The 13959-nt window shown below is 61.0% G+C and overlaps 1 protein-coding gene across 1 annotated transcript; it reads left to right on the top strand.

Moving 5' to 3' along the window:
• Positions 1 to 1637: 1637 nt before the first annotated feature.
• On the top strand, positions 1638 to 10001 carry CABP7 (calcium binding protein 7). Its single transcript, XM_039725990.1, has 5 exons — positions 1638 to 2367; positions 6588 to 6731; positions 8010 to 8122; positions 8815 to 8968; positions 9098 to 10001. Exons 1-5 carry the CDS (start codon positions 2259 to 2261, stop codon positions 9223 to 9225), a joined length of 648 nt encoding a protein of 215 aa, XP_039581924.1. The 5' UTR covers positions 1638 to 2258; the 3' UTR covers positions 9226 to 10001.
• The last annotated feature ends 3958 nt before the right edge of the window (positions 10002 to 13959 follow it).

Here is a 13959-nt window from a genome sequence, read left to right as displayed (position 1 = left end):
GACCCTGGAGATTCCCTGTGGGGCACACACCCACCTGCCCCTGCCCCATCCCGAGCTCCAGGGGAGGAGGGAATTTCAGCAGAGTTGGGAAAATCCACCCCCAAGCCACAGCTCCCGGGAGGAACGACCCTGCCCTGGGAGCTGAGACCCCACGGCACCGGGAATTGCTCATCCCTGACATCCCCTCTCCGGAGCGCGGCCGTGCTGGTTTTCTGCTGCCGGAGAGGGAAATTTCTCCCAGCTGAAAAATAGCTGAAAGGGGACCCCAGCTGGCTGGAGCCAAGGGCGCTGCAGCCGCGGGCTCCGGGAGCCGCGGGGCCGGGATCGAGCTCGGGCTGGGGATGGAGCGGGCAGCACACGGGAGGCCCGAGCAGCCCCAAAATTCCAGCGGGGAATTGGATGAGGCTGAGCACGTGTCCGCGGCCACTGCAGGAGGCGAGGGGGGGCTCGCTGAAGCCGTTGTTGGAGCAGCAGGAATTCTCCTCCAAGATTTTTAGGGTTCTTGTGACAGTGCCAAGATGAGAGGCACATGTGGAACCTGTCCAGGCGTGCCTCAGTTTCCCCGCGGCTCTGACGCATCCTTGGTGGCCGGCGGGAACCCGGGAGGTGCCAACTGTTCCGCTCTCCTCTCTCCCACCCTGTTCCAGCTCTGGGAATCGCGTCCCTCCGGCCCCCAGGCCCTTCCCTCCCACCTCGGCACCTCCAAATGTGCGGAGCAGGAGCCTCGGCAGCCTCCCTGTGGCACTGTCCCCACCCCCAGAGATGGCACCGCGGCACAGGGACACTGTAAGCCCCCATGTCCCCGGGCCGGGGTCTGCTGGGACAGCCCAGCCCAGGGAAGGGCGACAGCGGGACTGGGGAGGGAAGGTGTGCCTGAGCACAGGGATGTCACAGGGGTGTCACAGGGGTGTCACAGGGACACGGATGCCGTGTGGACATGGCACGGTGGGGACCTGCCCTGGCCCAGGAGCCCAGCTGTGATTAATCAATGTCCAAGTGAGAAATAAGGTGAAAAATGTGACCAAGGCTGGGGGCAAGCAGGAGACGGCTGGAAAAGGAGACAGGGATGGAGGGCTTTGCTCCTGGCCCTGCTTCCTGCCTCTTCCACGGCTCGTTTTTTCCCTGCTGAGGGAGCAGGAGGTCTGGCCGTGGGGTCCCTGTCACCCACAGGACCCCGGGGACCTCGGGGCGATGGCCGGCCCAGGGTGGCACGTGCAGGGGCTTTGGGGTGGTGGCAGCCTGGGGTGCCAGGTGTGGGGACACGGGGGTGACAACTGCCCAGGCAGGGACCTGGGGGTGACCACTGTCTGGGTTTGGGGTGCCACATGCAGGTGATGGCCTCTTGGGATGGTGACAGTCCCGGATGCCTGCAGGGACCTGGGACGGTGACTGCCCCACCAGCAGGGTGCCCTGGGCAGACCTGGAGGTGGTGGCAGCCGGGGGTGCTGTGTGCAGGGACCCCGGGGTGACACCTGCCGCGACGGGGGTGCCCCAGGGACCCCCAGCCCTGCCTGCCGACCCCCAGCTCCCCCGAGCACCCCCCGCGGTACCGGCATCTCCCACTCCCCGTCCCTGCGGCCCGGGACGCTCCCCCCGCACTGCCGCACTGCCCCCCCCGGGGGAGGGGGGCGGCGGGAGCGCGGCGGGGGCTGAACCGCGGCGGCAGCGAGCCCCGGCCTGCCCGGGACACTTGGCGGGGAGGAAGAGCGGGAGGAGGAGGAGGGAGGAGGAAGACGAAGAGGCCGCCTTCAGCCTCGGCCCCGCCATGCCGGGCCCCACCGGGGAGCGTGGCCCGGTGGCAGCGGCTCCCCGGGGGCTGTGAGCGGCCCGGGGCCGGCGGAAGGGGGGCCCCGGCAGGAGGTGGGGGGGCTCCGGGCGGAGGGGGAGCCCCGAGCGGCATGGCCAGCCCCGTCCCCCCCGCCGCCGCCGCTTCCACCGGGATTTAACCGGGGCTTGGATGCTTTCACCTCCCGTTTCCACTTCGGGAGGGCATGTGCGCGGGGGAAGCGGGCCGCCCCCAGCGGAGCCCCCCCGCGCCCTGAGCGCACGGTGAGGGGCTCGGCCGCCAGCCCCGTCCCGCCGCCGGCCCCGGAGGACGGGGAGCGCCCGCCCCGGCCCCCCCTGGCCGGTGGGTACCGGGCGGGGGGCGGCGGGCACCGGCAACTTGTGTTTAGCGTCCCGCGGCACCGACTGGGGGGAGCCCCCCCTCTACCGGACGAGATTTGGGTTTAAACTTTGGGTTTTGGGGAGCCCCGAAGATGCCTTTCCACCCGGTGACGGCGGCGTTGATGTACCGGGGGATCTACACCGTCCCCAACATCCTCGCCGAGCAGCGCCCCGTGGAGATCCCCGAGGATGAGCTGGAGGGTGAGCGGGCTCGGGGGGCTGCGGGGGCTGCCTGGGGACGGGGGGGATGAGGGGGACATCCCATGGGGTTGTGGGGTGGGCAGGTTTGGGGACCGGGCAGTCCATCCCGCGGGATGCGGCTGCAGGGGAGTCGGGGTGCGCGTCCCCCGGCGCCGTGGGGAGCTGAGGGCGAGCGGGATGCGGATGGATGGAGGAGGAGGAGGGGAAGGAGGAAGGCTGGAGCGGGGAGGCGTGCGGGGTCCCGGGCCCCCGGTTGTGGCAATATGACACAGCAGGGACCGGCGGTGGTGGCGGGGGGCCGGTTCCCCCCGCGGCGCGGCGGGGTCACCCCCTCCCCGCTGTCATAATATGACAGTGGCTGTGGCGCGGGGACCCGAGCGGTGGCTGTCACCCGTGCCACCTCCCGGGTCACGGCAGCTCCACGCAGTCCCGGTGTCACCGGACTCCGGCCGGGAGGAGCGGCCGGCGGGGCTCTGCCCACCCGTGCCATGAGAGGGGCCGAGCTCAGCTCGCTGCCACCAGAATGGCTTTTTCCACCCCAAAAGTTTGCCGGGGCGGCGGGACGGGCAGTGGCGTGCCCGGCTTTGGGGTGTCCCTGGGGAACCCGGGGGAAAGGGGTGCAGCACCCCGGCTCCAGACCCGGCACCAGGGGGGAGACTGAGCCACGGGGTGACCCCACACGCGTCCCCACTCTGCCTGGGGAGAGCACCCTCGACCCAGCGCCAGACCTGGAGCCCTCGGCATCCCCGTGGGGAAACTGAGGCAGGGAGCCACAGGGCTGGGGGTGAGGGGAACCCCAAAATCCATTTGGGAGCCCCGAGCAGGTGCTCACACCAGTGTGCAAGGGCTCTGGGTGTGTGTGTTTGTGTGTGTGTGTGTTTGTGTGTGTGTGCAGCAATGCAGGGTGTGCGTGTGCGCTGACGTGCCTGTCACAGCCTCACTGCAGCGGCTGTGTGTGTGCACAGGCATGGCACAGGCATGGCACAGGCATGGCACAGGCATGGCACACCCCCTTCACACCGTGCTGCGGGTGTGCTCACACATCTGTGTGTTCACACTCATGTATGGTCACACTCATGTATGGTCACACATCTGTGTGCACGTGCACGGCCTCGCTGCAGGGTGTCACTGTGTGTGTGCCAGTGCCACTGTCACTGTGTGTGTGGCTGTGCCAGTGTCACTGTGTGTGTGCCAGTGCCAGTGCCAGTGTCACTGTGTGTGTGGCAGTGCCAGTGTCACTGTGTGTGTGGCTGTGGCTGTGCCAGTGCCACTGTGTGTGTGGCTGTGCCAGTCTCTGTGGTGGGCCCGTGTGTGTGTCACTGCAGCACGTGTGTGTGCCACGCACAGCCTGGCTGCAGGAGGTGTCTGTGAGTGTGCACGCGGGCAGCGTCACAGCAGGACGGGCTCGTAGGCACAGCCCTGCTGCAGAGGGTGTCAGCGTGCCTGTGCACGAGCACAGCCTGGCTGCAGCGTGCTGGGTCTGTGTGTGTGTGTGTGTGTGTGTGTGTGTGTGTGCAAACACCAGCACAGCCTGGCTGCAGCGTGCTGTGTCTGTGTGCATGCAGAAGTGCAGCTGTGCGCGGTGTTGGTGTGTCTGTGCACAAGTGCAGCATTGCTGTGACGTGGTTGTGCAGCTCCATGCGTGTGCACACGCGAGTGCAGCGCCGCTGCAAGGGGCTGTGGGTGTGCAGGCACAGGGATGTCACTGCAGGGGCTGTGTGTGCATCTGTGTGTGTGCACACAGAAATGCAGCTGTGCCAGGTGTTGGGGTGTGCACACACGGGTACAGCACCACTGCATTGGGATTGTGCACGTCTGGGTATGCACAAGTGCAGCACCGCTGCGAGGGAAATGTGTGTGCACATGCACAGAGTGCAAGGTGTTGTGTGTTTGTGCACTCGTACAGGTGCATCTGTGCGAGGTATTGGGGTGCGCACACAGGTACAGCATCACTGTGGGGTGTTGGGGTGTGCACACACAGGTACAGCACCACTGTGGGGTGTGCACACACAGGTACAGCACCACTGTGGGGTGTTGGGGTGTGCACACACAGGTACAGCATCACCGTGGGGTGTGCACACACAGGTACAGCACCACTGTGGGGTGTTGGTGTGCACACACAGGCACAGCATCACCGTGGGGTGTTGGGGTGTACTGTATCCATGCACATCCCTGCATGGGGGCTGCGAGTGCACTGTGTGTGTGTGTGTGCACACACCACATCACCCAAGGTGCCGGGGTGTGTTTGCACACTCACACGTGTCACTGCAATGTCTGTGTGTGCACACAGCTACAGTGTCACTGTGACATGTTCTGGCAGTGTCCCTGTGTGTGCACGCACAGTGTCTGTGCAAGGGGTGTGTGTGTTTGTGTTTGTGTGTGTGTGTTTGTGTGTGTGTATGCACACCCAGCACATCCCTGCAAGGTGTTGGTGTGTGACACCAGTGCAGCATCACCATAAGGAATGTGTGTGTGTGTCTCTGTGTGTGTCTGTATGTTTGTGTCTGTGTGTGTGCAGCTCCAGTGTCACTGCCAGGGGTGTCACAGTGGTGCCTGCAGTGGAGTGTGTGAGTCCTGAAGCTGTCTGTCCATGTGTGTCTGTGTGTGTGTCCGTGGGTGTGTCTGTGTCTGTCTGTGTCCGTGTGTGTGTCCATGTGTCTGTGTGTGTATGTCCATGTATGTGTCCGTGTCTGTGTCCGTGTGTCTGTCTGTGAGTCTGTGTGTGCTCACACCCCTCCGTGGTGTCCGTGCCCACTCCCCGTGTCCCTGGGCTGTTGTCCCAGTTCACCCAGTCCCCGGGGTCCCAGTGTTGTGTCCCCCCTCCCTCAGCACCCACCTGTGGCAGTGCTGGGAGCCCCACGGTGACCCCACAAGGTGCCAGACACCCACGGGCCCCCACCTTCTCCTGCCCCCTGCTTTGGGGACACCGGTGACATCCTGACACAGCTTCCCACTGGGGCTGAGCAGACTGAGGGCACAGCTGGGGCAGGGGTGCTCAGTGGGGAGCCAGGACCCCACTCTGGCCACTGTCAGGACATGTCCCTGCCTGTCCCCCAACACCCTGAGCCGTCTGGTGAGGAGCCACCTTGGAGCTCCTCGGGATGAGCATCCTTGGAGGATGAATTTTGGGGGTGCCTGGAGTGTAGTGAGGCCCCCCCAGGAGCACAGGGAGAAGCTGGAGGATCTCCCTGCCCAGACAGGGACACTGGCCATGGAGAAGGTCAGACTGACAGGCCAAAATCCCACAAAACTCCCCCAAAACACCCTGGAGACATCACTGATGTGACACCATCCAGGCAGGGATGTTCTCAAGCACTTGGGGTCAGTACTGTCACCCTATATGGGTTTTTTCCCCCAAAACAAAGTTCACAGCCCGTTTCTCCTGCTTGGATCCTCCAGCACGAATCCCCCTGGCAGCCACAAGGAGAAGGAAGAGGCACCAACATCCTGGCCTGGCTTCCCACTGTCCCCCAGCACAAATTCCCTGGTCCTTCTTTTCCATCAGCCTGGTTCCAGCTTTGCACATCAGGTGGCATCAAAAAGCCAGAAACTGCCCCAAAAAGGAGCAGAGTCCTGAGTGCACCTGGAGGTGGGGTAGAGTCAAGAGACTCAGGCTATGCCTCAGTTTCCCTGCAGCATCTCCCTGCCACCCTGCAGGGATCTTCCCCCCACATCCTTTTGAGGCAAAAACCCCAAACCCCCCACTTCCATCCTCCTCTGCACCAGACAGGGCTGAGCACTGCAGCAATTTCGCCAAGATTTGGGATTTTTTTTTTTAAGTGAAGTGTGGCATGGCTCCAGCACCCACCCCTGGACCCCAGGATGGGGGCACGGACCCACCCTAAGACCATGGGATGGGGCACAGTCCACCCGTGATCCCAGGACCCGGATGGGGCCGGTGCCAGCCCCTGTGGGTGCTCAGGAATGCCCCTGGCTGGATGCTGTGCCCCCGGGGCAGTGCCCACCAGGGGCACCCCAAGCTCAGGCACACCCAGGATGTTTTTAGGGCAGAATGCCGCGGTTTTGGCAGCAAGGGCAGGGTGGGTGCGGCGAGCGGGTGCAAATCGGGAATTGGGGCAAATGTCTGGGGTCTGTTGAGCAGGTGGGACCTGCTGGGGAGGCTGGGGGTGCACGCTGGCCGGGGGGCAGGTGGGATCCTGCAGGGTTCTGGGGGTGCTGGAGCGGGGAGCTCAGCCTGAGCCACTCCTGCTCCCCCACAGAGATCCGGGAAGCCTTCAAGGTGTTCGACCGCGATGGCAACGGCTTCATCTCCAAGCAGGAGCTGGGCACGGCCATGCGCTCCCTGGGGTACATGCCCAACGAGGTGGAGCTGGAGGTCATCATCCAGCGCCTCGACATGGACGGTAGGACCCCCGCAACCCGGGATGGGACCCCCAGCTGGGTGAAACACAAAATTCTGCTGTATTTCCACCCCACATGCTGGACACTACACGGGATGTGGGATGAGCTGACCCAGGCTCTGCCTCCCCCTGGAGCCTCCTCCTCATCCATCATCGTGATCGTCATTGTCACTGCAGCTTTTTTGGGGTGATTTAAGGATGCTGGGTGTTTGTGGGGTCGCTAAACCTGCTGGGATGAGGCTGGATCCCGCACCCGGGGTGGATCCTGCACCCTGGGTCGTGTCCTCAGCACCCATCACCCACCACCCTGCAGCATTCACTGCCACCGTGACCCTGTCCCCAGCCCTCCCTCGCCCACAGGGACCTGAGAGAGCTCCTTAATTTATTGCTTTTCCTTTTTTCCCCCATTTAAAAGCCTTTCCGGCAGTGCTGCCAAGGCGCCGCTCCCTTCATTACTCATCGTTAGTGCTGCCCTGACAGCCCCACAGCAGTGTCCCCCTGCCAGGGACACAGCCAGCATGGCCACCAAGCACCCCAGGGCCACAGCCACCACTGGGGTCACAGCCACCAGCGGGGTCCCTGCTGGAAGTGGGGTCCCAGCTGGAATTCAGTCCTGGACAGTGCTGGGCTTCCCCAGCCAGTACTGGGGCTCCAGGTGACACTGAGTGTCCCCAGGTCCTATTGGAAGGGGGCCCAGATGGCATTGGGGGTCCCCAGATGTTGCTTGGGGTCCCCAGAAAACACTGGGGGTCCCTACCTGGCAGTGAGAGTCCCAGGAGCACTGGGGACCCCAGCCAGTGTTGCCATCCCAGCTGGTGTTGGGGACACCAAACTTTGCTGGAGGTCTCCACACAGTGTTGGAGTCCCTGGTTGGTTTTGGGCATCCTTAGCCAACATTTGTGGTCCCCAGTTAGCCCTGGGAGGCCTCCAGATGGCATTGAGGTCCCAGCTGCAACTGGGGTCCAGCTCAAGTTCATGTCCTGGATGAAGTTTGGTTTCCCCAGGCAGCACTGGGGTCCCAGATCACATTTTGGGGAGACTAGATGGTATTAGGGTGTCCCCAGCCCTGGGGTCCTGGCTGGCTCTGGGGACACCCATCCAATGCTGGGCATCCTGGCCAAAGTTGGAAGTTCCCTAAATTTGCTGGAGGTTCTCAGATGGTCTTGAGATCCCCAAGTGGTTTTGGGGTTCTGTGACCCCCATGGAGCCCCGTCTGGGACGGGAGTGTCCCATGTGCCCCATGGCCAGGCAGGGGGTGACAGGCAGCCCTGTGTCCCGCAGGTGACGGGCAGGTGGACTTTGAGGAGTTTGTGACATTGCTGGGGCCCAAGCTCTCCACCTCGGGCATCCCGGAGAAGTTCCACGGCACCGACTTCGACACCGTCTTCTGGAAGGTAGGGACAGCCCTGTCCCCAAGGGAAGGCAGGGACACCCCTGTCCCCTCCTGGGCCATCACCTCAGAACCTGCACCAGGGAGGGCTCAGGGTCAGGGCCAAGGTTGGGGTTGGGATCAGGGATAGGATGAGGGTCAAGGCTGGAATTGGGGTTGGGCTGGGGGTGAAAGTCAGGCTCTGGGTCACGGATGAGGTTAGGTTTGGTTTAAGATTAGGATTAGGGTCAAGGTCGGGCTCCAGTTTAGGGTTAGTACAAACCTTGGGGTCAGGGTCAGGGTCAGCACGGGTTTAAGCATTGGGGTTAGGGCTAGGTTTAGGATCAGGGTTCAGGTAGGAGTCAGGGTTAGGATGAGGGTTGGGATCAGGTTTAATGGTGGGGCCAACGTCAGGATTGGGGTCAGAAACAGGTTCAGGGTCAGGATTGAGGTCAAGGTCAGGACTGGGGTGAGGGTCAGGATCAGGATGAGGTTCAGATCAGTGTCAGGGTGCACCCCCTGAGGTCCTGTGCCCCTGTCATGAGCAGGCCACATTCGGTGCCAGCACCCTCTGTGTGCCCCTTGCTCTGCTGGGGGTCACCAGGCCTTTCCCAGAGAATTCCAGGATGATCCACCCAAACCACCACATGCAAAGGTTCTGGGGGACCCCCTGTGCTGCTGGCCGTGGGGTCACCCCGAGTGCCCTGGTCCCCGCAGTGTGACATGCAGAAGCTGACGGTGGACGAGCTGAAGCGGCTGCTGTACGACACCTTCTGCGAGCACCTGTCCATGAAGGACATCGAGAACATCATCATGACGGAGGAGGAGAGCCACATGGGCACGGCCGAGGAGTGCCCCGTCGACGTGGAGAGTGAGTGCCGGGCACCGGGAATGCCAAAAGCCGCGGGGATCCCAACCCCCACGGGGATAGCACGGGTTAACCCTTAGTACCAGGAGAGTGTATTTGGGATTGGGGTAACGCTGTTTGTCCCACCCCCAGCCTGCTCCAGCCAGCAGATCCGCCAGACCTGCGTGCGGAAGAGCCTCATCTGCGCCTTCGCCATCGCCTTCATCATCAGCGTGATGCTCATCGCCGCCAACCAGGTGCTGCGCAGCGGGATGAAGTAACGGGGCGCCGCCGGGACCCGCAGCGACGGCGAGGAGGAGGCACCTATAAATATCTATAAATATCTCTATGTACATCCATCTGTGGCCCAGAGACGTGACCCCCCGGGCGGGGGGCGGCGAGGGGACAGAGCCACGCCGGGGCCGCGCCGTGCCGGGCGCTGCCGCGCTGCTGCTGGCCGAGCGCGGAGACTTTGGGACCGACACACCGACACACCGAGCCCCTCGCCAGACACAATCCGACCCGTGAGTGCATGTGACGTGCATGGAGCCCCGTGAGCCCCCTCCCGCGGCGGATCCCAAGGATTCTCCGATCTAGCGTTAGAGCTCATATTTAGGATAAACCAAATCATCCCCTAAGCAATACACGCGCCTGAGATGGTTCCTAGAGCCGGGAGCGTTTGCATGGACTTGGCTGCCAAGGGCTGGATTCCACCCCCCAGAGCCCCTCCCTGTCCCCGTGCCGTGCCTCGGTTTCCCCACCTGCCCGGTGCGGGGACATTCCTGACCTCCTGCTTGATGCACTTTGAGCCGACCCCCCCTCGGGAAGAGCCGGAGCGACCCCGAGGCCGGGGAGCCCCGCACGCCCCAGAACCCCCCAGCCTGTATGTAGCACCCACCTGGGCACGGACTGGTTCGAATTTGGGGCCGTTCCTCATTCTTTGGGGTTTTTGGGGTGGTGATTTTGTTTTTTGTTTCTGTTTTTGGTTTTGTTGGTTTTTTTTTTGTTCTTCCTGGTTGGTTGTTTCCGATCTGAAATAAAACTGGGATTTCTGAAGTGCTCTGGGCTGTGGGGGCTCCTGGAGATGCTGGGGTGGAAGGTGATGGGGTGGGGCCCTGGGAGCACCTGTGGGTGCTGCTGAGCCCTCCTGGTACGGGAGGTGGGCACTGATTTGGGCAGCTGTGACCCCCAGACTCTGGGGGCTGGAGCATCCCTAAACTTTGAGGCAGTGGGACCTGGCTCCTTCCCAGCAGCTCCCACGTCCCTCACCCCACTCCAGCCGTGGATCCTGCTATAGGTCCTGCCTCTTCCCACGGATCCCAGTGGTTTTATCCCCCTCTCCGCGTCTCGTACCCTGATATTTCATGTTTGGTTTGATGAATGTTTCACTCCCCTTTGCCTCGACGGGGAGGGTGCTCAGCCCAAGCCCCTTCCCAGAAGTGCTTTCACTGGATTAACAGTAATTCCAGCAGGAACCAGGATCTGTTTAGGGCGCTCAGAGAGGCTCCACAGGGTCAATTCCTGGGCCAAGCTGGGGATCCTGCCCCAAGGCTGGTGGCGGGGAGCACCCCGTTACTCCTGACTGCCACCACTGGGGCCTGGCCCCGGTGTGACCCCCCAGGCTGAGGGACATGGGGAATCTCACAGCCTCACAAATGTGTGCTGTGGGAGCCCATTCCCACCTAATGCATCGCCCTCCCCGAGCCCCCAGCCATGCATTTTTAATGGCAAAGAGATTAAAGGGATAAATATAAACAGGGGAAGTGCTTGGGGCTGGGAGAGAATCGGGCAAAGCTGCTGCTCTCCCATCACAGAGCACTTCCCACTGGGAACGGGGCTGGAGGAGCCCATCCCAGGACATCCCCACCTTCACCTCCCTGCTGCTCCCATGGGAAACTCATTTCCTTGCACCAGCATGGGAATTCCCACCTTGCAGCACCACGGCAGGGACACCCCATTTTTGGGATGCCAGGAGGAACTGGTGGTGTTTTATTGATTTGGGGTTTGGGTGGGGCCTTTTTTTGATCTTCTCTAATTTATCAAACAAATTGAAGCAAACGTCCAAATGAGAAATGGAAATGGGAAGTGCTCCACGGCAATGAAATCACTCTGGCTGCCTCGCAAAGTGCGGGAGGCTCCGCATCTGTAATGAAATTTCATCCATCTCCCGCAGAAAGTTTGGATTTTTTATGGACTGGCATTTCCAAAGGAGCCACGTGGCCCCGGAGACATGTGTGCATATATATATATATATATATATATATATACATATATATTTTTAAATTATTTTAAACCAGGTCTATTATACACACTGTGAATAAACATAAGAAGAAGAAGAAAAAAAGGACGATTTAATTTGCCAGAAAATACAATAATGTAAAAGAAAAAAATAGATAAAAGGAATAACGCCATCCCCCAAGCTCAGCGTTTCAAAGCTGCTCAATTAATTTTAATGGGAATCGGCAGAACGGATTTCTTGGGGCAGGTGTGGAATGGCAGCTCCCGATCCCGGAGCAGGCGGGACGCCGGAGCGGGGTCCCTGCTCTGCCGCAGAGGCCACGGATCACTGCGGCTGCTGCAACAGAGATGCTCCGGGATAATTCAATTAAGGGACCGTCAGGAAAGGCAAAAACAAAGGGAATGTGCCGGGAGGTGGGGCCTGCCGCGGGCGAGGGGAGTGGGAGGGAGCAGGACCCTGCGCGGGTTCCCTGGACGTGGGGGCAACGGAGTAAAAGCGGCAGCAACCCCAGTGGGGGTTGCAGGGCTGCATTTCCATAGCTCTGGGAAGTGTTTGGGATAGGAAGGGAAGAAGTTGGTAATGGTTGTTTCTCTCTTGTGCTGCAAGAAGTGTGGGATGGGCTCAGCTCCACCTCTGTCTTGGTCCCATTCCCATCCCTGTCCTTGTCCCAGTCTCCGTCTCCATCCCCAACACCATCCTCAGGCCCACTCCCATCCTCATTTCCATTCCTCACTCTGTTCATTTCCCCTCTTCCCATCCCCACTGCTGTCCCATCCTCATCCCATCTCTTCCTCATCCCTGTCCCATCTCATCCCTGACTGCTCTCCATCCCCATTCCCATTCTTATTTCCATCCCTGCCCTCTCCCCTCCCCCAATCCCCATCCTTGACCCTATCTCTACCCCCATTCCAAACCTTTTGTCCATGCCTCTCTCTGTCCTGTCCTCACCCCAGTCCACGTGCTGTCCCCATTCCCACTCCTGTTCCTGTCCCCCTCTCCCAGCAAGAGCTGCCAGAGGACACGGGCAGAGCCCAGCGGGGCTGCGCTTGGCAGGGGCCCAGCAGCCGCTCATTTCCCTAAAAGCTTCCCGATAAATTACTCCAGCTCTTGCTCCAGCAAAGGCACTTTGGCTTGGGCTTCACTACTGGGCAGCAGCTCCTCACCCCCACCCCGGGGACAGTGAGTCCATTCCTGCAATCTCTTAGGACTGGGTACAAGCCATCCCTGTGGGAAGGAGCCACAGCCCTGTCCTGTTTTGGAGTCCTCCTCCCACAGGCTTTCCCATGGATGAGCCCACAGCAGCTGTGTCCCACCCCGGTGACACATGGCATTGTCACCTCTGTACACTGCTGTAAACCCTGCAATTCCCAGCCTACTCCCCCCAGGAGTTACACAGCTCCATGAATCCACAACATCCTGCAGGTGATGCCGGGCTCGGCCCCGTTGGCCACACATCCTGCAGTTTTTGTGGGAAAACCCCAACTGTAATAAATCCCCCTTGGCTGCCCCTCTCACGTCCCCCTGGAAGGCTGGAGCTCAGCAGGGAATGCTCCTGCTCTTGCCTTTCAGCCTTTATTGGGAATTTCTGCTTCCAGGGCAGCTCAACTCCTTGGGAGCAAGGAAGAGCACAGAAAGGCTGTGGCTGTTGTTTTACCACTGGAATTTCTATTTACAGTTGGGTTCCAGAGCTTGCCCAGAGAACTCTATCTAAGAGTTCTATTTAAGATGGACTTGGTGAGCCCTGAAGTTTGGAAGTGTTGGATTAAACAGCCTCTCCTGGAACAGCTGGAAAACACACCAGGACCAGAGCACACGGAGCAGGGACAGGCCTGGGGGCTGATCAAAGCACAGCTCAATCACTGCAAGGAACAGGGAAGGATTTGGATGTTGACTGGGGAAAAAATCCATGGAAGGGACTGGAGAGGGAGTTCCTTCATCTGTTGGTGCTGGTGGCCTCCGAAGGTGTCCAGGAGCATGTCCTGGCTGCCACCAGCAGACCAGCCACTGTCCCCCCCAATCAGTGAAGCCTCTCAACATTCCCCAGGACTCTTCCTCTGTGCCAGGCTGGGACACAAGGATGCACATCCAAACTTGGAGAGCAGGCCCAGATCCCACTCTGGAGCACCCCACAGTCCCTGGGGAGTCCCAATTACCCATTTCCTTGGGGGCAGGGTTCCCTTGCTCCCACCCATTCCCAAAGAGGAGCCACCTGGGTGCCCTCATTAATCCGCCTGTCCTGCAGGTGGAAGTGAGGACAGGACATGGGGCTGATCCTGCATCCTCTGAGCCCAAGCCCTGTGCTCCTGCTTTCCAGCAAGCCCAGGCTCCTGCCTGGAAGGATAAAAACATTCTCTAGTTGGACCTAGAACTCACCCAGGCTGCAGCCAAGGCTGCTGTCACATGCAGTCCCTGCTCCTGTCAGAGCCAGGTCCCAGGACGCTCCTGTGACAATTTGCCATCACATCCTCAGATGGCAGCCCTGCCCTGCTGGAGCAATCCAGGCAGGATTTGGCCACAGGCAGCTGGCTCCTGCCTGTGCTCTTCATGAATCTGGACCCATCACCTCCCTGCCCAGCCAAACCTGGAATGCTCTGGCAGTGGGCACAGCCCTCCTGGATAAACCCACTGCCAGAGCTGCCTCCCGGGATGCTGCTGGACAGGATCCCCCCTTGGAGCTGCAGCACCCTGCTCCCTTCCTGAGACAGCCAAGGGCCTCCCTCAGCCCATGTTTTACCAGCAAGGAGAGATGAATCAAACTCTCACTGTGGAGAAACCT

The sequence above is a fragment of the Passer montanus genome, unplaced genomic scaffold (assembly GCF_014805655.1).
Source record: "Passer montanus isolate IOZ18808 unplaced genomic scaffold, ASM1480565v1 scaffold57, whole genome shotgun sequence".
Lineage (NCBI taxonomy): Eukaryota > Metazoa > Chordata > Aves > Passeriformes > Passeridae > Passer > Passer montanus.
The sequence above is the reverse complement of the archived record's forward strand: the minus strand, read 5'-3'. Positions and strand labels throughout refer to the sequence as shown.